General features: G+C 39.2%; 1 protein-coding gene across 2 annotated transcripts in view; it reads left to right on the forward strand.

Annotated features, from left to right (window-relative positions):
• NEXMIF (neurite extension and migration factor) overlaps positions 1–18,314 on the forward strand; it is a 204,907-nt gene extending 186,593 nt beyond the window's left edge. Inside the window, exons 2-4 of one of the 2 annotated variants that reach the window (XM_070785155.1) lie at positions 10,961–11,086; positions 11,785–16,156; positions 16,754–18,314. In XM_070785155.1, the coding sequence (XP_070641256.1) occupies positions 11,008–11,086; positions 11,785–16,156; positions 16,754–16,847 (4,545 nt within the window). In that variant the 5' untranslated portion in view covers positions 10,961–11,007 and the 3' untranslated portion in view covers positions 16,848–18,314. The remainder of the gene's footprint in view (positions 1–10,960; positions 11,087–11,784; positions 16,157–16,753) is intronic. The other variant, XM_070785156.1, reaches the window with a different exon arrangement.
• Positions 18,315–21,617: the final 3,303 nt, after the last annotated feature.

The raw sequence follows: 21,617 nt of genomic DNA on the forward strand, positions 1-21,617 counted from the left end.
GCTGGAAAGGGAGGAGGGGAAGAATAGAGGAAGGAGAAAGAATAGGGAGAGATGTTCCAGGCACAGAGAATATCAAGCAAGATACCTGGAAGCAAAAAGTGGTCTAGAATATAAGTAAAAATATTTTGGAGTATATGGTAGAGGTGAAGAGAATGAAAGTGAGTACTGATTGAAAAGGGTATTCTCAATGGTCAGAATGGCCATCATCAAAAAATCTGCAAACAATAGACGCTGGAGAGGGTGTGGAGAAAAGGGGACCTTCTTACACTGTTGGTGGAAATGCAAACTGGTACACCATTATGGAGAACAGTGTGGATATTACTTTAAAAAACTGGGAATAGACCTGCCATATGACCCAGCAGTCCCATTGCTGGAACTATATGCTGAAGAAATCAGAATTGAAAGAGACACATGTACCCCAATGTTCATTGTGGCACTATGTACGTTAGCTAGGACATGGAAGCCAAATTCAGACTTAAATTGAAGAAAGTGGGGGAAACCACTAGACCATTCATGTATGACCTAAATCAAATCCCTTATGATTATACAGTGGAAGTGACAAATAGATTTAAGGGACTAGATCCGACAGACAGAGTGCCTGATGAACTATGGATGGAGTTTTGTAACATTGTACAGGAGACAGGGAGCAAGACCATCCCCAAGAAAAAGAAATGCAAAAAAGCAAAATGGCTGTCTGAGGAGGCCTTACAAATAGCTGTGAAAAGAAGAGAGTCGAAAAGCAAAGGAGAAAAGGAAAGATATAAGCATCTGAATGCAGAGTTCCAAAGAATAGCAAGGAGAGATAAGAAAGCCTTCCTCAGTGATCAATGCAAAGAAATAGAGGAAAACAATAGAATGGGAAAGACTAGAGATCTCTTCAAGAAAATTAGAGATACCAAGGGAACATTTCATGCAAAGATGGGCTCAATAAAGGACAGAAATGGTATGGACCTAACAGAAGCAGAAGATATTATGAAGAGGTGGCAGGAATACACAGAAGAACTGTACAAAAAAGATCTTCACGACCCAGATAATAACGAAAGTGTGATCACTCACATCACCTAGAGCCGGACATCCTGGAATGTGAAGTCAGGTGGGCCTTAGGAAGCATCAAAGCTTCAAACAAAGCTAGTGGAGGTGATGGAATTCCAGCTGAGCTATTTCAAATCCTAAAAGATGATGCTGTGAAAGTGCTGCACTCAATATGTCAGCAAATTTGGAAAACTCAGCAGTGGCCACAGGACTGGAAAAGGTCCGTTTTCATTCCAATCCCAAAGAAAGGCAATGCCAAAGAATGCTCAAACTACCACACAATTGCACTCATCTCACACGCTAGTAAAGGAATGCTCAAAATTCTCCAAGCCTGGCTTCAGCAAAACGTGAAACATGAACTTCCAAATGTTCAAGCTGGTTTTAGAAAAGGCAGAGGAACCAGAGATCAAATTGCCAACATCTGCTGGATCATGGAAAAAGCAAGAGAGTTCCAGAAAAACATCTATTTCTGCTTTATTGACTATGCCAAAACCTTTGGCTGTGTAGATCACAATAAACTATGGACAATTCTGAAAGAAACGGGAATACCAGACCACCTGACCAGCCTCTTGAGAAACCTGTATGCAGGTCAGGAAGCAACAGTTAGAACTGGACATGGAACAATGGACTGGTTCCAAATAGGAAAAAGAGTACGTCAAGGCTGTACATTGTCACCCTGCTTATTTAACTTATATGCAGAGTACATCATGAGAAACGCTGGGCTGGAAGAAGCACAAGCTCGAATCAAGATTGCCGGGAGAAATATCAGTAACCTCAGATATGCAGATGACACCACCCTCATGGCAGAAGGTGAGGAAGCACTAAAGAGCCGCTTGATGAAAGTGAAAGAAGAGAGTGAAAAAGTTGGCTTAAAGCTCAACATTCAGAAAACTAAGATCATAGCATCTGGTCCCATCTCTTCATGGCAAATAGATGGGGAAACAGTGGCTGACTTTATTTTGGGGGGCTCCAAAATAACTGCAGATGGTGATTGCAGCCATAAAATTAAAAGACGCTTACTCCTTGGAAGGAAAGTTATGACCAAGGTAGATAGCATATTAAAAAGCAGAGACATTACTTTGCCAACAAAGGTCCGTCTAGTCAAGGCTATGGTTTTTCCAGTAGTCATGTATGGATGTGAGAGTTGGACTATAAAGAAAGCTGAGCACCGAAGAATTGATGCTTTTGAACTGTGGTGTTGGAGAAGACTCTTGAGAATCCCTTGGACTGCAAGGAGATCCAGCCAGTCCATCCTAAAGGAGATCAGTCCTGGGTGTTCATTGGAGGGACTGATGCTGAAGCTGAAACTCCAATATTTTGGCCACCTGATGAGGAGAGCTAATTCATTTGAAAAGACCCTGATGCTGGGAAAGATTGAGGGCAGGAGGAGAAGGGGACGACAGAGGATGAGATGGTTGGATGGCATAACCGACACAATGGACATGGGTTTGGGTGGACTCTGGAAGTTTATGATGGTCAGGAAGGCCTGGCATGCTGGAGTTCATGGGGTTTCAAAGAGTCAGACACTACTGAGCGACTGAACTGAACTGAACTGAACTGAGGATATGGAAGAAACTTAGATGTACATCGTCAGATGAATGGATAAGGAAGTTGTGGTACATATACACAATGGAATATTGCTCAGCTATAAAAAGAAATGCGTTTGAGTCAGTTCTAATGAGATGGAACCTATTATACAGAGTGAAGTAAGAAAGAGAAAGACAAATATATATTAACACGTATATATGAAATTTAGAAATCTGGTGCCAATGATCCTACATGCAGGCAGCAAGGGAAACAGATATAAATAACAGACTTTTGGAATCAGTGGGAGAAGACAAGGGTGGAATGATTTTAAAGAAGAGCTTTGAAACATGTACAGTACCATATGTGAAATAGATGACCAGTGCAAGTTCGGGGCATGAAGCAGGGCATTGGTACTCTGGGAAAACCTAGAGGGATAGGGTGGGGAGGGGGGTGGGAGGGGGCTTCAGGGCGCGGGTATACATGTATACCTATGGCCAATTAATGTTGATGTATGGCAAAAAAAAAAAAAAAAAAAACCCATCACAATCTTTTAAAGTAATTATCTTCCAATTAAAATACATTAATTAATAATTTAAAAAGAGGCTTCCAGTTCAAGATGGTGGAGTAAAAGGATGTGCACTCATCTCCTCCTGAAAGAGCACCAAAATCACAACTAGCTGTTGAACAACCACCAACAGGAGACTGCTTGAACCTACCAAAAAAAAAAAAAGATACGCCACATCCAAAGACAAAGACAAAGCTGCAGAAAGAAGGTAGGAGGGGCACAATTACAATAAAATCAAATCCCATACCCACTGGGTTGGGTCATCCACAAACTGGAGAACAATAATACCAAAAAAGTTCTCCCACTGTTGTGAAGGTTCAGAGCCCTACATCAGGCTCCCCACCCTGGAGACCCAACAAATGGACTGGGAATCCCCAGAGAATCTGACCTTGAAGGCCAGGGGAATTTGATTATAAGACTTCCACAGGACAGGGGGAAACAGAGACTCCAGTCTTGGGGGCACAAATAAATCCTTGCACACACCAAGACTCAGAGGAAAAGAACAGTGAATCCACTGAAACCAAACCAGAACTACCTGCTAGTGTTAGAGGGTCTCCTGTGGAGGCATGGGTTGGCAGGGGCTCACCACAGGGATTGGGCAGGACTCGCAGTAACTGTCTGGAAAGATCCCCTTTGGGGTAAACCTTCTTGGAGGTCACCATTGACCCAACCATAGAGCACATAGACAAGAGAAGACAACACAAGAGAAGACTCTACACATGTACATCACCAGATGGTCAATACCAAAATCAGATTGATTATATTCTTTGCAGCCAAAGATGGAGAAGCTCTATACAGTCAGCAAAAACAAGACTGGGAACTGACTGTGACTCAGATCATCAATTCCTTATTGCCAAATTCAGACTGAAATTGAAGAAAGTAGGGAAAACCACATGACCATTCAGGTATGACTTAAATCAAATCCCTTACAATTATACAGTGGAAGTGACAAACAGATTCAAGGGATTAGATCTGATAGACAGTGTGCCTAAAGAACTATGGACAGAGGTTCATGACATTGTACAGGAGGCAGTGATCAAGACCATCCTCAAGAAAAAGAAATGCCAAAAGGCAAAATGGCTGTCTGAGGAGGCCTTACAAATAGCTGTGAAAAGAAGAGAAGCTAAAGGCAAAGGAGAAAAGGAAAGATATGCCCATTTGAATGCAGAGTTCCAAAGAATAGAAAGGGGAGATAATAAGCCTTCCTCAGCAATCAATGCAAAGAAACAGAGGAAAACAACAGAATGGGAAAGACTAGAGATCTCTTCAAGAAAATTAGAGATACCAAGAGAACATTTCATGCAAAGATGGCCACAATTAAGGACAAAAATGGTACGGACCTAACAAAAGCACAAGATATTAAGAAGAAGTGGCAATAATACACAGAAGAACTATACAAAAAAGATCTTAAAGATCCAGATAACAATGATGGTGTAATCACTCAACTAGAGCCAGACATCCTGGAATGTGAAGTCAAGTGGGCCTTAGGAAACATCACTACGAACAAAGCTAGTGGAGGTGATGGAATTCCAGTTGAGCTATTTCAAATCCTAAAAGATGATGCTGTCAAAGTGCTGCACTCAATATGCCAGCAAATTTGGAAAACTCAGCAGTGGCCACAGGACTGAAAAAAGTCCATTTTCATTCTAATCCCAAAGAAAGGCAATGCCAAAGAATGCTCAAACTACCACACAATTGCACTCATCTCACATGCTAGTAAAGTAATGCTCCAAATTCTCCAAGACAGACTTCAACAGTATGTGAACTGTGAACTTCCAGATGTTCAAGCTGGATTTATAAAAGGCAGAGGAACCAGAGATAAAATTGCCAACATACATTGGATCATCAAAAAAGCACTAGAATTCCAGAAAAACATCTATTTCTGCTTTATTGACTATGCCAAAGCCTTTGATTGTGTGGATCACAACAAACTATGGAAAATTCTTAAAAAGATGGGAATACCAGACCACCTGACCTGCCTCCTGGGAAAGCTGTATGCAGGTAAAGAAGCAACTAGAACTGTACATGGAACAACATACTCGTTCCAAATCGGGAAAGGAGTAGGTCAATGCTGTATAATGTCACCCTGCTTATTTAACTTATATGCAGAGGACATCATACAAAATGTCAGGCTGGATGAAGCACAAGCTGGCATCAAGATTTCTGGGAGAAATATCAATAATCTCAAATATGCAGGTGACATCACCCTTATGGCAGAAAGTGAAGAAGAACTGAAGAGCCTCTTGATGAAAGTGAAAGAGGAGAGTGAAAATGTCGGCTTAAAACTCACCATTCAGAAAATTAAGATCATGGCATCCAGTCCCATCACTTCATGACAAATAAATGGGGAAATGATGGAAACAGTGACAAAATTTATTTTGGGGGTTCCAAAATCACTGCATATGGTGACTGCAGTCATGAAATTAAAAGACTCTTGCTCCTTGGAAAAAAGCTATGACCAACCTAGATAGCATATTAAAAAGCAGAGACATTACTTTGCCAACAAAAGTCCATCTATTCAAAACTATGGTTTTTCCAGTAGTAATGTATGGATGTGAGAGTTGGACTATAAAGAAAGCTGAGCACCAAAATATTAATGATTTTGAACTGTGGTATTGGAGAAGACTCTTGAGAGTACCTTGGACTGCAAGGAGATCCAACCAGCCCATCCTAAAGGAGATCAGTCCTGGGTGTTCATTGGAGGGACTGATGCTGAAGCTGAAACTCCAGCACTTTGGCCATCTGATGCGAAGAACTGACTCATTGGAAAAGACCCTGTTGCTGGGAAAGATTGAAGGCAGGAGGAGAAGGGGACAACAGAGGATGAGGTGGTTGAAAGGCATCACCGATCTGATGGACATGAGTTTGAGTAAGCTCCAGGAGTTGGTGATGAACAGAGGAGCCTGGCATGCTGCAGTCCATGGGGTTACAAAGAGTTGGACATGACTGAGTGACTGAACTGAACTGAACTGAGCAGAGCCCTACCCACCAGAGCAAGACCCAGTTTTTCCCACCAGTAGTCCCTCCCATCAAGAAGCTTACACAAGCATTTTAGCTTCCTCCATCAGAGGGCAGGCAGAAGAAGCAAGAAGAACCAAAATCCAGCAGCGACTAAAACAAAGGCACATTACAGAACGTTAATCTGCATGAAAAAGCAGAAAATTATGTCCCAGAGGAAGGGACAAGATAAACCTCAGAAAAACAACTAAAGAAGTGGAGATAGGCAACCTTCCAGAAAAAGAATTCAAGATAATGATAGTGAAGATGATTCAGGATCTCAGAAAAAGAATGGAGGCAAAGATTGAGAAGATACAAGAAATGTTTACCAAAGACCTAGAAGAACTAAATAACAAACAAATAAATGAATAATACACTAGAAGGAATCCATAGCAGAATAACTGAAGCAGAAGTACGGATAAATGACCTGGAGGACAGAAATGTTGGAAATAACTGCCACAGAACAGAACATAGAAAAAAGTATGAAAAGAAATGAAGAGAGCCTAAGAGACCTCTGGGACAACATTAAACACACCAACATTCAGATTATTTGGGACCCAGAAGGAGAAGAGAGAGAGAAAGGACCTGAGAAAATACTTGAAGAGGTCATAGCTGAAACTTCCCTAACATGGGAAAGGAAATAACCAACCAAGTCCAGGAAGCACAGATAGTCCCAGGCAGGATAAACCCAAGGAGGAACACGCAAAGACACAATCAAATTGACAAAAATTAAAGACAGAGATAAAGTATTAAAAGCAACAAGGGGAAAATGACAATATACAAGGGAACTCCCATCAGGCTATCAGTTGATTTCTCAACAGAAACTCTACAATCCAGGAGGGGATGGCATGATATATTTAAAGTAATGAAAGGGAAGAACCTACAACCAAGAATATTCTACCCAGGAAGACTCTCCTTCAGATTTGATGGAGAAATCAAAAGCTTTCCAGACAAGCAAAAGTTAAGAGAATTCAGCACTACCCAACCAGCTTTACAACAAGTGCTAAAGGAACTTCTCTAGGCAGAAAACAAGAGAAGGAAAAGCCCTACCTACAGAAAATAAACCCAAAACAATGGTAATAGGATCATGAAAGTGAAAGTGAAAGTGTTAGTCACTCAGTCATATCTGAGTCTTTGCTACCCCAATGGACTTTAGCCTGCCCGGCTCCTCTGTCCATGGAATTCTCCAGGCAAGAATACTGGAGTGGGTTGCCATTCCCTTCTCCAGGGGAATAGGATCATACATATCGATTATTACCTTAACTGTAAATGTATTAAATGCACCAACCAAAAGACATAGATTGACTGAGCAGATGAAAACATGTGCATGTACGCACTTCCACTTACTACATTACTCTGCTTGACCCCCCAAATTGTGTGTAATTATTTTATATTGTTAGGTTAATCATGTTCCCATTATGGCTTGTAATTGTAATCATCTTTTATTTTTTGTCTGACTATTGATTGTGAAAACTGATAAATATCTTTTACTATTGTGATTATGTAAGTATTACTCACTTAATACCATTGTATCATGATTGATCAACAGAAAAATTATAGAATTCTATATCACCAAAACAAACATTTAATAGAAACATCTGTAATCACTGTTTAAAATCCAGATGCATATCAGAATTATCTTGGAATTTTTTGAAAAATACAAATGCCCAGGTATTTTTTTTTTACCAGAGCTCCAGATATGTTTCTATGGAGCAGCCATGTTTAAAAACAACTGGAGTATATGAGGATCTTTTACCTTTATCTAGTTTGTTTCATTTTTCTATTTCATAGTCAGTGCTCCCATTTCATTTAGTTTATGTTTTCCAATTTCTCCATCTCTTCTTTTTTTCTTTGATGTTCTTTCTCAAGCCTTTATCAATCATAGTAGAAAGGCTTTTGTATACATATATATATGTATAACTTATGAATATATATGTAAACTTATGAATTTTTGCCTAAAAAATTATGACATTTTGATTCCACTTATTTGACTTAGTATAAATAGAATGCTATATTTCTAATTTTTTAAAAATAGATATGCAACAAGCAACAGAGGTTTACTATATAGCACAGGGAACCATAGTCAATGTCTTATAATAACCTATAACAGAAAATAATTTCAAAAATAATATATGTGCTTATATATAAAACTGAATCACACATGAAAAAGAATTATATTTTTTGAAATTTAGTCATGTTTATCTTTTTACCAGTTTTTCTAAATGTCCTATGGACATCTAATAACAACTTATGAAATAACAAAATTTTGAATATATTTGTGTAGTATATGATTAATATAAATTAATTAAATGTAAATCTAGTATATTTAGATTATTAATGACATCATTCAAGATGCTTCTATTCTTGTTTTTTCTGCACTTGGTAAAATAGTCTCTGAGCAATGTTAATATGTCTCACTATGATTATATGTTTTTTCTTTTCACTTATATTTCTTCTGATTTTTGCTTTTGTATCTTTGTTTCTTTGTTGTTAAGGTTTCTTTGCTGTTAATGATTTATGATGTCTATCTTCTTGGTGAATTGTACCTTTTATTATAAAAATATTCATCTTTGTTTCATTTAAAATACATTAATTTTTAAAAAAAGAACAATGGAAAAAATAAGGAAAAGGGTGTTATATGCAAGGAAAGTGTCAGGCCTATGATTCTGTTGCAGTTGTTTAGGCTGACTGGAGTAGGGAGAGACTCATGGCAACTCATGAAGTTCCTGAAGCCTAGAATGCCTTTCTCTCCTCTATTATTCCCCATTCCTACTCCGTGGAACAGCATCCTTCAAGGTCCAAATCAAATGCTGCTATTAGTGAATCCTTCACTGGTTTACCTCCTTTCTAGAAGTGGAATAATTTCTCTCTATTTTGAACTCCTATAGAAACTTTTTCCCTCTATTTCAGTGAATAAAATATATTTATTAGTATTTGTCTATGACTTGTTTTCTCCAATAAATTCTGAGCACCTTGAGAGCAAGGATCTGGTCTCAGTAAACTACCTTTTCCACTGCAGTTTCTGGTACACCACCATGACCATAAGTAGTACATAGTAAATTTGTTGAATTAATTTAAACTGGTATCCCAGAGATTAGCACTACTCATCCGAAAGGCTATATTGTCCCAGATCCATAGGCAGAAACATGAATTACTTTCTTGCCTTATTTTTTCCCAGTTGGGAAAGGCCAAGGACAGCTCCCAACACAATCATAGGCATGGGTCATCTAGACTCTGAGACCTGAGCCCTAAAGGCCTTTGGGGAAGAGCATAGCAATCTACTAGGACAAGATCTGTGAGCCTTCTTCAGACCCAACTGAGGGAAGGTCAAGTAGGAGAGGTTGCTTTTCCACTTTAACTGATCATTTTCTTGCTTCAAAATACCTGTCTCCATGCTAATGTTATATCAGTGCCATTACACTGCATGATTTACCATGATCAGCAAAGCAGCTTGTACATTATTCCAAACGTGCTAATCAATTTCAGCTCAAAATAGATTTTAATCACCCCATAAAATTTGTTATCCTAAAATGCTGATCAACAGGGAAGAGTTAAACAAGTGCAGAGATGTTTGTATTGCAGGCATAAAAAATTATAATCCTTCTCCCAAATCTTTTTTTATAAACAGCCAAGGTATAAATTAAAATGTGCGAAAATACATGGCCTTAAGTTGTGTCATTTAGAGCTGAGATCTAAAAAGTCATAGGAACGGACTAAAGGATTTTCTGCTCGGGGTTTAGCCTTCTGATTCTGTAGGGGGAAAAAAGGCCCAAATAATTGATAATCATTGTTAATATCTATGATAGTATCTCTATTAGTATCTAAGCCAGTATCTATGATACTCAGTTTGCCCTTTTGAAAAAAATTAAGGGAATAAGGGAGCTCCCTGGTGGTCTAGAGCTTAGGATTCAGTGCTTTCACTGCCATGGTCCAGATTCAATCCCTAGTGGGGAAACTGAGATCCCAGAAGCTGCGTGGCATGGCCCAGAAAAAGAAAACAAATAAGAACCTAGTAGAGCCAAAATTACAAGGTGATTATAAGTACAAAATGAGAGAACTTCTGTAACTGTATCCAGCCTAGCACCTAGTGCTCCCTTCCTCTCCCCTTCCCAACTTATCAAACTCCCATACCAGTCTCCACCTCTGCTTTTGCCAAAGCATATTATCTCTATTCTCAACACTTTTTTTTGCATTTAATTCAGAGCAATGAATCCTGGGTGCTTGGTCAGATTTTTTCTGAGGAGAAATTTATGTTCTCAGGAGAACAACATCCCAGAATAAAGTTACAGTGGCACTTATATGTTCCATGATTCTTGTTGGAGTATACTTGTTCCAGTATTCTTGTTGTATCTGACAAGATTAGATAATTCTTGATAATTAAGTGCATTGCTCCTGTATATATTTCATGATACATTAATTTTTGCTAGTAATATTTGTCTGAAGCAGCTGTTCTTTATTTCATTACTTGAAAGGGGATATAAGTATAGGTCAGTAATCTGTGGAAACATTTTTGTAGCCTTGTTTTGGCTAGGGGTTGGAAGTGGTTAAATGTGTTACTATCTGAAAGAAGATGTAAGTTTGCCTGCTTCCTCAGACTTCTGTTTTAATAGTATGGTAGCCAAGAGGGGATAGAAGGGTCTAGAATGTATGAATGAAGTGTGAATTTCCAAACTGACTTATATGGTATGTATAAGCTATGAAACAAAACAATAGTGCCTATGAAGCCAGTCTGGAAACAGGTAAATTCCAGTAAAGCTTTTAAGACCTCTCTAGCTGAAATAACCTTAAAACAGAGAAAAAATTTAGTGACTGATATTATTATGTATTTGAAATGTGCAGGTTGGACAGCATTTGGACTTGGAATGAAACAATAAGAGGTCCCATTCATGGATAACCAACAAGATAAGGCTATTGTTGCCTCAACCAACGGAGAAAACACTATGATTAATGGGGTCAAGGAAAATGGTAAGGGAATTTAATTATAGTATGCATTAGCTCTCCCAATAGTACTTTGTTATTGCTATAGATTTTCAGTATCCACAGAGCAGGGGCAAGTTAAGTCTAGGATACCTCTGAGATAGGTGTTAATCCTAAACTTTATCCCACCAAATCTGTAACTAGACTAGAAGCGTCTCAAGGAGGTATCTAATCCAACCCCTTTGCTCTCTGAAATCATCTCTATCAAATGAATACTTAGGTTCCCCTAAATTTGTAGTGAATTAGAAATCTGCTTTGATGTGAAGTTTGAAATGTCTAGATTCCGTAGAAGCTTCCAAAACAGAGGTAAGTCTGAAGGATAGGAATATGCCTTAGAGAATTTAAAAATCATGAATATATACCATCTGAGCATTTTCCCACCCTGAAAGCTTTGACTTTCCAGTTGATCAAGCAATCCATTTTCCCCTCATTTCTGAGGAAAGTGTTGTGTGTGTCTGAAGAAAAAGCTGAATGTAAAGAAATAATTACTTTTCACTCTCATAAATGTTCAGTACAAAATCAGGGTCATTCTTTAACTTTGTAGTTTCTAGTTCTAAAGTTAGAGAAGCTGAAGCTTACCTTTTATACATTAAGATCAAGTACCAGAAACTGATCAAGGGGAAGAGTTAATGAGTCTGGTCTAAGATCTTTAACTTTATTTCTGTCATTTTCCCCCTTTTCTCTAGATTCAGAGGACCAGGATGTGGCAATGAAGTCATTTGCAGCTCTAGAAGCTGCTGCACCAATCCAGTCTATACCAGTGGCTCAAAAAGAGAACCTGATGTACCCCAGAGGTCTCCTGCCTCTGCCCTCTAAGAAGCCCTGTATGCAGAGCCCTCCCTCTCCTTTGGGCCTGATTGAAGCACCTGAGCATGCTGCTAATAGTGCTTCTGTGAATGCCATCTCCCTTACATCTGGTGTTGCAAAGGGCCTGAACACATGGTCATTGCCCAATGAGTGTGAGAAAGCTCCATTTGCCATAATGGAGCCTGCAGGCATGTCAGCTCTGAATGGGGACTGCCTCATGCAGCCAAGCCGGACTTGCTTGGGCTGCTTCATGGAATCCAAGGATTCAGTAGATCCTGAGCCAGGGATCAGTCTAAAAGTCAGTGATCTAAACAGGGATTATGAAACCTGTGCAGTCTCTGATATAGGGATTCAGTGTATTAATGCTGGAGAAAACATGAAATATGGAGAACAGCTTCTCTCAGATCAGCTCCTAGGCTTCCCCTTGCACAAATCAAGGGCAGGAGATAGACGAGAAGCTGAGAAACCTGACATTGACTTGGAGGACCCAGGTCAGAAAAGTTATTATGAGGCATTACTGTTAGATAAGTGCAATACAGAAGAGGCTTTGCTGGCAAATTCCAATCAGGATTGGGGTTACTTTGAGACTTTCATTAGTGAGAGTAAGATCGAACTACTTGACCTCTGTTCCAAGAATGAGCTATCTGTCAACCTGTTCTCCGAAGAAGATGTGGATAACTACATGTTTGATGATGATGAGTCAACACTGGGAAGTGATGTCTGCTCCCTGAAAATTCGATATGAGTCCTTCCAGGACAATGTTCGAGACAAGACCACCCTTTTGATGCAGGAAGATGCCCAGTTCAACTTTTTTCCCAGTGTCTTTACTACCTGCCCCAAGCGGGAGTCTAAGACTGGGGCCCTGAAGCAAAGTAGCGATTTTTCCCAATTCAAGGTCCCTGATGTGAGCATTATTTGGGGGGAGGAAGATAAAAACCTGGACAAGAAGAAAGGCAAAGAAGAAGGCCAGGAAGAAAAAGGTGCAGAGAAAAAAGATGGGAAGGATAATGATGAAAAATCTGCCTTAAATAAACCATGCAGTGGAACTGAAGTAGGGCAATTTAAGAATCTAAAGCAAGGCCATCTTGCCAATTCCTTGGAAGCATCAGGGAATTTCAGTGATGGTAGTTCCTTCATTGAGGTCTCATTTGATACCATGGGGGAGATCAAGGACTGTAGCCGCTATATGGCTCGGGACACTAATTCTGGCAGCTCCTCCTCCCAGCAGAACTATGGGCTACGAGCCAAGAGAAAAGTCAGGTATAGTGAAGATTATCTGTATGATGTTGACTCATTAGAGGGTGAAAAAGTAAATGAGAGGAAGGAATGGCTGCCAGGTGGTTCTATAGAAGAAGATGATGATGAATGGTGTCCCAAAAAGAGAAGAAAAGTAACCCGTAAGGAGCCCCCTGTTATTATCAAATATATTATCATCAACCGTTTTAAAGGTGAGAAAAACATGCTGGTGAAGTTGGGTAGAGTGGATGCCAGTGAAACAACAGTTAATTTGAGTGAAAATCAGCTCAACAAATATGCCAAGCTGGCTCCCTTGAAGGGCTTCTGGCAGAAGAAGAAAAAGCAGAGAAACAGCAATGCAGACTCCAGCAAAACATCCTTATGCCAAAAGCAAAGCTTTGAACCAGGTAGCTTTGAGATGTCATTTCTGCCACCTGCCCGCAAACGAAAATCTAAACTTGGCAACAGGCACAGGATTCAAAGAATTCCATCCATAGAAACGTCAGCAAGTGGTAAGCAGGTTTCGTTCTGCAATGATGAGAGGCAAGCTAATAATCGTAAAGAAGATGGAGGCCTGAAAGGCACACTGAAGTCAGCACCTCTGGCTGCCTCCAGCTGTGCAAATGGATCACATTTAAATGACATCACAGGTCCTGACTCAGAGAAAGTCAAAGCCCAAGATGGTCAGTTTAAGGCACCAGAGAGGAAAGTGCTTAACAAAATCAAATTTAAAAGTGAAGCCAGGTTAAAATCCAAAAAAATCAAAGCTGGGCAAGAAAGCAAGCCAGTTGTTCAAATGAGCCCTCTTTTGGAAAACCAATCCTCCAAGGCTAATTCAAAGAATGAACCTATTGCTGGGACCTCAAATAGTTCTCATCTATCTGAATTTCATGAGACAAAGGTTGCTAAGAATTCTACGTTCCTACCAACCAGCTGCTCTTCTGAAATGCCTCTATCATCTGCTCATGTTGCCAACAATATACCTGTTATTCCTGGAGGGTATCTACAGACATTGTTAGATGCTTCTGACTTGTCAAATAATACTGGTATCTCATACTTCAATCATCATTCTCCAGAGCAAAATGAAGACAGGCTCACTCAAACAGAAAAGTCATTTGTACCTCTCCAACCCTCCCAGGACTGTGTGCTTTCCTCACCTTCTGAGTCTGAGCTGCTTCAGTCATCCCAAAACTTCAAAATGGAATCAAGCAGCTATGGAGATGTGTGGCACAACAAACCTACTTCTGGCTCCCAGGAATTCATGGCTGAAGTCTCAAGGGAGATAGCTCCAACCCAGTCCAGTGAATTTGGAGTCTCCCAAGTAGTCTCCATGGAAAATAGCCTCACAGCTACAACATACAGTCCAATCTGTCTCAATAGTGGTGGCAGTAGTTGCAACAAGGTCATATATACCTCTGTGCAAGACACCCAGCTCTCATCTGATGACTCTTACCAATTATGTCACTTTAATAATGGAGAGGTCTGCTTTCCTTTCCAGCAGGGTCCAGTCAATATGGACAATGTGCGGCTCTTTAGCTTTGATTCCATTGCCCCACTTTCTGTCAACTCAAGCAATTATTGCTCCTTAAGCTTGAAATCTTGTGAAAAGGATGGTGATGATGATATTGCTGATGACTTCTTGGCCCACTGCAGCCCCAAGCTGGTGATACAGCAGAGCATTGATGAGATAGCACCACTAAAGGAGTCCACTGACCTCCTGGATATCTCCAACTTCACTCCTGACAAATTCCGCCACTCTTCCCTCTCAGAGATATCTCCACCTGATACTCCCAGTCTTTCCCCTCAAATTACCAGATGTGAGAATATCAAGACACTAGGAACACTAAAAGGATTTCAAGAGGGTGTCCCAGGAACACTGGGCAATATGGAGAAAATCAAGTGGGACTGCAGTACCCTTTCACAGCAGGTTCAAGTGGATGATGGGTTTACTTTACATAACCATCAGTTTCAGTTCCATATGTTCAATGATGAGGATTCTGTCAGCCTGCTCCAGAAAGCCCCTTGCTTATCAACATTTAATGATCCATCTAGTCAAATAAGTACCAGCAACAAGGTGTCAAAATCAAGAAAGAAAAGTTCACCCAGCAAGAGTGGGGCTATGAACCAAAGCTCTTCTCAGAAAAACAACAGGAAAAAATCCCCCAAAAGCAACAACAAAGGGATGGAAAAACCACCTGGCAAAACTTCCCGCCAGGTCCCTAAGTCAGCAAAGAAAGGGAAATTCATGGCTGCAATCAATGGAGAGAAAATGCAAATTGGCATCAGTCGTGGAGGAGGCCAAATCAACAGCATATCCTCCACAGGGAAGACATTGGCTGAATGTATCCAACATGGCCCTGTAGCCTCTATGAAGATGCCAAGTCAGAAGGGGCTTTCTGGAGACTGGTCTTTGGGGAAGGAAAGCAGCCCAGGCTGGAATGACATGAACATGGGCACCAGCACCAACAACCTTTTGGATGATGACCAACGGGAATTTCAGGAGCCTTCATATATCTTGTCCAACATTGCCTCTGGTATGGCAGATGTGCAGAGGTTCATGATGGCCTCCATAGAACCCCTTTGGGAACCCATGGAGCACCATGGGGACCCTAATATATTCTACTCCCCTGAGTCCAATAGTCTAAAATTAAAAACCCTCAAAATATTGGCTGGGACACCACAGGAATCTAAGAAAAAGGTCAACAGTGGCTCTCCAGGAGCCACTAAGAATCACAGGTCTATCAAGGGTGTGAGTAAAAGCAATGGGAAAGCAGCAATAGGTGATCCTGGTCGTGCAAGCATGTCTGGTTATAATGAGGACTCTCGCTCTGCCTTCTTTGATAAAAAGCTTAATAACCTGAGCACTTTAGGCAATAATGTACCAACACACAAAAAGTTATATCGTCACAAAACCAGCTCCAAGGCCCTGAGAGAAGAGAAGTGTAAGGGAAAGCGTATGGAGCGAGAACAGGTCCACAAGGATGAGGCTGGGACAGCTTCTTTTGAAAAACTGAGGTAATACTGCACCAAAATGGCTGAGATGATGCACCTTAGCTTTCCTACTCTGCTAAGCCCACAGTCCCTCATTTTTTCCCTCTTGAAAGCAAAAGTTTGCATGAAAGAAACTGTCCCATTCCTTTCTTTTTCAAATTAAAACAAAAAGAAAAACGTGCATGAAAATCCCTATACCTCTAAGCCACCAAAAAGATTGGGCAATTTTGTTGTGGCTTGACTAGGGATAAATTTTGACAAGGCTACTTTTTCTGCTAGTCAGCATTAATTTTTACTTACTGAGAAAATACAACTAAAATATGCTTTTGAATGATTTGGGGAAGGGAAGGGCTTTGCAGTAAGAAAAATTTTGACCAACAGAATTTAAAAGTTATATAGACCAAAAAACCAAGATGATTTAAACAAAAAGAGCGTAATTTGGAAAACAAAATCTCATCATAAGGCAATTAGGAGTGCTTTCTAGTGCCCCCTGCTATTGGTATCTTTTTCTGCATCATACGGCATCTAGTATGATGTAAACAAATTTAGATTGTATGATCCCTTTGTGGGACATACACTAAATCTAACTAAGATGGCATAAATTGTTTGGTTTTTCTGCAGGGATTCCGACTACAATCTCCTAAATGCAGAAACAACATTTTGGGTTTTACCTGTGTTTGAAGAAGAGACTCTCATTTTCCAGAAAGACATTTGATGTTTGTGTTTTATTTCTTTCAAAATATGCCTTGTGGTATGTATGTTGACATGTAAGTGCTTAAAGAAAAGAATTTTAAAGTGTGGGAATAAGTCTTTAGAAGCAAACTTTAATCTGATGTTCTATGTAAAAGACTTTAGAAGTCATACAGTTGCACAAGTAGTTTATGCACTATTTATCCAAGGGGAAATAAAGGAAAACATTGTGCCAAACTACAAACAGGTGACTGTATTGTATATATTTTTACTTCTATATCAACATTTGGTTGTGAGTATTTGGGGAACTTGTCCCTGTTAATTTACTAGAAACATTCCAGTGATTATTGCTATTAACCACCCCCACTTATGTGGATAGCACCTGTAGATCACAGTGGAAAAATATGTTGTGTTACACAATTTACCAAAACTTAAAGGATACTGTTTGAAATGTGCCAAATTTCCTTACCTCATCTTACATATTCACCCCCACAGTTTAAAGCTCATTAATTAATTTAAAATATAAGAATACATACCTTATTTTTAAAATTAAAATTCTACTGTCCTGTGTGGAAACATGGACCATTAAATAAGGCACAATAAAGGTTTGTTTGTTCCATTGTCTAAGGGTTAAAGTGTTGGAAAAGTCTGAAAGTCACAACAGCTAAGTCCATCAGGGACCCAAGTATATGCATTTACAGAAACTTTTACAAGGAAACAAAGCAGCTGCTTTAAAGTTTGTTTTCTAAAAGGAAAATCTGTATCTGAAAATTATTTAAAGTGCAAAGTTATATTGCTGATACTTTATATCTCAGTTTTATATATTTTATAATAGTCTGGGATAAATTATAAAATAGCTATAAAATCAAGACTACGATAAATGAAATACATAGATTGCTTTTAAGTAGTTTCATAAATGTTTTATTCCAGTTTTGTCAGAAATGCACTCATATCATGGCTTTAGTGTTAAGTGTTTAATATTGCAATGCCAATGTCATTTAAAGAAAATGTTAAGGTATCTCAGTTCGATGCCTATGAATCACATACATATATTTGATAAACTGAATAATTTGTAACAACTAATTGGGGCCATATATACTTAGTTTGAGGATAACTAGAGTATCTGATGCCACACACTAAACTTAAATCTCAATCTTTTATATACATTTTTGAAATCACATTTTTTATTTAGCCCTTTCCCTTTTTAAAAAATTTCACAGCCCCAACATCCCTCACAACTAGCTTTTTCTTCCCTTTTATTCACCACTTGACTTCTAACATTTGATCTCTTTTCCTTGCACAGTTGAAGGCCTGTGTGTCTGATGACTGATGCATTATGGCACAGATGAGATAATGGATATGAAAGCGCTTTGTAGATCGTAAAGTGCTATACAGATATAGGGGATTAATATTATTAATGTTGTTGGTTGTTGTTGTTGTTACTCTTACTATTCTTACTAATATTGTTACTAACCTATTAACTTGTGGATATATAGGCTGTGGGTGGGAGGGTGGAGAATAGGTGGGTGGGGGAAAAGGGGATTTTAAAAAAGGGAATATATTTCAAAAGGAAAATTTTAAGCAAAATATGAACCTACCTAGTCATTGCCACCTAAATATATTCACAAACAGAGAAGCAACATTTGAAAGTAGTCAGAGAGAAATGGAAGGAAGCCTGTCACATATATAAGTATACACACTTGTCCATGATTCCTTTTACCAGCCAGCTCTACTACTTACAACTAGGTAGTAAAATGAACCAACTTTTCTTCTTGATAGTGTGATTGTGTATGTCTGTGGGGAATGAGTGGGTGAAGAGCATTTCGTGAGGCTGCTTCAGGCCTATTCCTAGGTTTTGACACTAGTGTGTGGTGAGTCCTGGAAAATTACTTAATGGAAAAGTACCAGATGTGACATGTCTCCTGCTCTTCAGCAGCCATTCAAAAGGAAAAATAATCAAATGGGAACATTTTCTTCTATTTCTCCACTCTGATAGCTAGCTGTTTTTGCTAAATGCTATGGCTGGTTCCTCGGAACTGGTCTTTGTTTTGTTTTCATTTTTCTATTTTCCAGCTGAATTTAGTTTGGAATCACCAACTCTGCCTGTATTCTGATCCCCAAGACTCCAAATCTCAAAGTCACCAGCTTACAGGAATGGAGTGCTCTCTATGTAATCTAATGGTGGCAATGAAAGAAGGAATAAAGAAAATGTTCCATGAGTACAGTATGTTTTATACAAATAAATATGGGAGCAGTTGTCCCACTTTTCCTCAGTATCAGTTCAGCTTTGGCAAATGGGGTGAGGTGGGATAGAAGGACAGCCTAAAACTGTTGGAAACAATTTCCTTGTCAGAACTTGCTATCATGAATCCTTTGGAATGGATACTCTTTCAGTCGCTCCTATGGAGCCCATTAGGAGCCTAATCTAGGACATGGGTTATCCCTTTCTCCGAAGAGAACTGCCATTTTAAAGTACCTTTTTTCTTGGCCTACAGTTAATTCTATGTTTTTAAGGTTAAATTAGTGGCTTATAACCAATTGTTTTGTACTGAAACATAAAAAGGAACCGAGTTTGAGAAATGAACAACGGGATTAGGCAGAAGATAATTGTTCTCTAAATTGCATTCTATATCCCTCTCAGTATATCATGTTCTGAGGTCTTCAGTTTGGGAAGCTTTGTTGGTCTTGTCTCTGCTCTCGCAATCCTTTGCTCCCTCTAACAACATAATAGGCCTGACTTTTGGAGATTCCTTATTTAACCAGCTGCCTTAGTGGAGTGAGGACCAGTGACAGAAAGGTAGTGTTTTTATCCTATCATAGATATCTGAAATTAGCTATATGGAATTTTCCTTGGTCTGAATTTCCTGATTGCCACTCCCTTCTCTCTTCTAAGAAGCTTCTTCTTATAATTCCTCCCCCAACAGAATCCCCTTTAATCTTTTCTTTCCTGGGAGTGATATTCTCCATTATTCTCCTTACTTAATTTCAGTTCTTGATCTTAAAAATGTTCTTCTTTTATAACCTTATATTCCACCTCCCCAAGGTGTCAGACTATAAGAACTTTAGCCAGGCTACTTTCTTATGGAAGTTCAAAGGGAAACTTTCATACTCTTAATTACTTTTCATTGCCTTGGCTACTTTCAAATCTAGTTTTAAATGCAGATACACATGCACACACATGCAGAATTATATTACATGACTAAGGAAAGTTGGAAACTCCTTTTCCTTGAAGATCTATAAGGAAAGATCTGATCCCTTTCTGCCCTGGTTAGTTGTTGGACTATGAGGAGCAGGGTGCTGAAATAGTGGCCTTGACCAATGTTCTTTGAGACTCTCAGTGTTATGTTTGGTCTTTGATAACTGACTTGAACCCATGGCCTCTCCAGTGTCTCATATACCAGCTTCCTCACAGCTCTCTCTTCTGACTTGTTACTTTGTGTAGTTATGTGTTAAGGCCTTACCTTTTCCTCAATGTTTTCAAACCTCCGGCACCACCTTGACCATCACTTCTTTAGCCATCTTCCTGAAGTCCTTGGTGCTAGATGGACTTTTGTGACAACTTTCACCTTCTCTGACCTTTTTCCTTGCTTCTTAAGAAGCATCTGCATGTGTGCAGGCAGGATAGGGAGGGGACAAGTGTGCATAAAAAAAGAGAGAAGTATAAAGGATGCTCACAAGCTGTAAACAACTCTGGCTAGCATCCTTTGTCCTGTTATGTGAGATTCTGCAGTTCTAGTAAATTTCCATTTTAGTGAGTTCTAATTAGCAGTTATTGCCTAAAGGAGAAAACCCATATCCAAGAACCTCTTAACCAAGCTTGGTCTTACCAAGCTGAACCAGTCTGATGCAGATCTGCCACATCTTCAATTCACAGATGCTCTCAGAACAGTTCCAAGAATGAAAGAGAGCTAAGTTTCTGTGCTGAAGAGAATGAAGCATTAGCTAGTCCTAAATGGTGCTAGAACTAGAAGTATTGGTTCTCTCCTGTATTATTGAGAAATTGTCCAATTTAAGGAGTTTTTGTTTTCATTTAGAGATTTTTAAGTGACTACCCATCACTACAGGAATATGTCCTTTTTATGAAATAAAACTAACATGAGATTGACTTTCTAATAATAAAATTCACTAAGCCCATCATTGTGTTTGAAAGACTTAGTACCAAAATCAAGTATTTTTAGTAACAAATAGGAATCTTGTCAACAAAGTGTAGCCCAGGAATTTTGTAAAGGTTTCTCAAGGAACAAAATAAGACAGAAAAAACTTTAGGTGGGCTGTGTAACTTGGGAAACAGTATCAGCTTGAAGGTCCTCAGCCAGCACGGGCTTATTTTGATGGCAGTACTCAGGCTACCCTTTAAGGTACATTTTTTTTTCTCAGAATACTAAACAGTAGCTACAGTCGTGAAGCAGAGCTCCCTATGCAGCTACATGATACTTGAGATGTACTCTTGATTTCAGAATAATAACTAAGAGATAAAGCATTGGAGAAGGATAATGTAAAAGAAAGAGGTTTAGTTCAAAGTTTACGGTGTGAATGAGGCTTTTAAAATTGGTATCTGAGTAAATAGATATTAAAGATACTAAAGAAGCACTCATCAACATGATATGGAAAGGATGTCTGTCTATCTAACAAGCTCGGTGATTTCTGAGTCTGAGAAAGACACCCCCTTCACAAAGAAGAAAGGAGATATTTAAATCATTTTGCCTCTTTGAGAGATGCCTAGTTTTACAGCACAAAAGAAAAGGCTTAGAATGAAAACTATAAGAGGCTTTTTGTTTTTGACTCCCAGTAAGAA

This window comes from Bos indicus, chromosome X, assembly GCF_029378745.1.
Source record: "Bos indicus isolate NIAB-ARS_2022 breed Sahiwal x Tharparkar chromosome X, NIAB-ARS_B.indTharparkar_mat_pri_1.0, whole genome shotgun sequence".
NCBI classification, from domain to species: Eukaryota; Metazoa; Chordata; class Mammalia; order Artiodactyla; family Bovidae; genus Bos; species Bos indicus.